Source organism: Propithecus coquereli, unplaced genomic scaffold (genome assembly GCF_000956105.1).
Source record: "Propithecus coquereli isolate 6110/MARCELLA unplaced genomic scaffold, Pcoq_1.0 Scaffold39, whole genome shotgun sequence".
In the NCBI taxonomy this organism is placed as follows: Eukaryota; Metazoa; Chordata; class Mammalia; order Primates; family Indriidae; genus Propithecus; species Propithecus coquereli.
The window spans coordinates 6,095,695-6,097,539 of NW_012149618.1; the positions used below are offsets into that span (position 1 = coordinate 6,095,695).

Genomic DNA, 1,845 nt, shown 5'->3' on the forward strand with positions numbered 1-1,845 from the left:
CCAATAAGTAGATCTGGGATCTTTGTAAGTGTCCTTCTAAAATGTTTGCGTCTTCTCATTTGACTCAGTGTACTGTATTCAGTAATTACAGAACAATTAACTGCCATCTTTATCAAAGAAATTCTGCCCTTCTTCCCTTGCCTCACTTATCTCTTTTTATTTTATGGCTTCTAATGCTCTATTATTTTGTTTAGAAAACAGCAAGGCTCGAAGTAATGATTTTGCTGAAAAGAATGGACTTCAGAAATATGAATATGTTTTACATCCAAGAACTACAGGCTTTACTTTTGTGGTAGACCAATTAAGAGAAGGTAAGCACCCATCTCAAAATGTACTTTTTGTGAAAGTGGCAGACATTGCTAAGCTTTATATATACTTCATCTCAAGAAATGAGATGCTGTATTTTTATCCTAAGTTGATCCCACATACTATAATAGAATATTTTGCTGTATATTCTTTAGAAATATATTCGTGAAATCTTTTCCCTGTTTTTGGAACAGATAGAATTAGACTATAATTCCATTTTTAAATATTTCTCAAAGCAACAAAACTGTCATAAAAATGTCTTAACACTTATACCAACCAAATATTTGGCTCTTAGGATTTGAGAATATATAATTTTCTCATTATTTCAGATTATAGTTCTTCATAGCTTAAAAAGTAATTTTACATTGATTAATCCACTCACTTTACCAAGTAACTCTGGTTGGTAGGAAGGCAAGTACTGCTACCTCCATTTTATAGATAAATAGAACTGGCGTCCGACGTGGTAAGTAAATTTCCACAGGTCACGCAAGTCCAGGACAGAGCCTCGTGATTCTGCTTCCTGGTTGTGGCTCATACTACCACCTCACCCCTTTTTCAGGCCATGTCTATTAAAGGGCATATGAAGACAAGGTTACTCCATTGATGGTATCACACCCATTTAAATGTTTATGTTTTGATAGTTTTGGTATGTAAAAATCCAATTGTACTTTTTATTGTAGTTCTGCATATTTATATGTTTATATATCCATACATAACAAAGTGTTTATTTTTAAGAACATTTCAAAGCCTAGAGTCACCTAGTAGAAGAATCTTGTTTATAATTTGTGCTCTCCGCTGATTTCTAGCTAGCCATATCATATAATGGTGATGTCCAGGACTAATCAACACCTTCATCTGGTAATTCATACATTGTTATAAAACTATTTGTGCCTAACATGAAAGGTCTTGAACCATTATCTAAGAAAAGGTATAACGTTCTTACTTCTTTCCCTAAATGGTATCACCCTTGGTTCCTTTAGGGTTTAATGTGCTATAAGATACAAAGTGTAACCTGCCAAAATGAAGCTTTTTTACAACTAAGTACCCATGATTTTAAAGAACTATACACAGTCAATCTAAAATCACATGGCACGGTATGCCAAAAGTGTCGTTCCTATTAGTTTGACTAGCTTTTGAAATTCCAAGGTTACAACTAATATGACATGGACTTGTGGGCTTGTCACATTGTACATGATTAGTGAGTGTCCATCTGCCCACAGAAGCTCATGGTGAACACAGTTCTTCGTGTCTGTGGAGTGGAGAGGCACCAAGACAAAGTGGTGACACCTTTTTAAAAAAATGTGATACCATTTACTGTGGCATCTACTTTAGACTCAACCCTTCTCACTTGAGTGTTTTCTATTTTATGGTATTTAGTGATTTCTTTAAAGGTATTTCTGACATAATGGAACACATTCACCTACTAGATTTCTCTGTTAACAAAATATGCTAAAGTGTACATCTTTTGCTAATAAATATATTCCTAAATGTAAGCAGGGTAATCGAGAGATTATTTCATAGAGGATAAAGGATATATCT

The 1,845-nt window shown here is 34.0% G+C and overlaps 1 protein-coding gene across 1 annotated transcript in view; it reads left to right on the top strand.

Moving 5' to 3' along the window:
• LCLAT1 (lysocardiolipin acyltransferase 1) overlaps window positions 1-1,845 on the top strand; it is a 102,932-nt gene that overhangs the window by 17,946 nt on the left and 83,141 nt on the right. Inside the window, exon 2 of the mRNA XM_012652399.1 lies at window positions 195-311. Coding sequence (XP_012507853.1) covers window positions 195-311 — 117 coding nt within the window. The remainder of the gene's footprint in view (window positions 1-194; window positions 312-1,845) is intronic.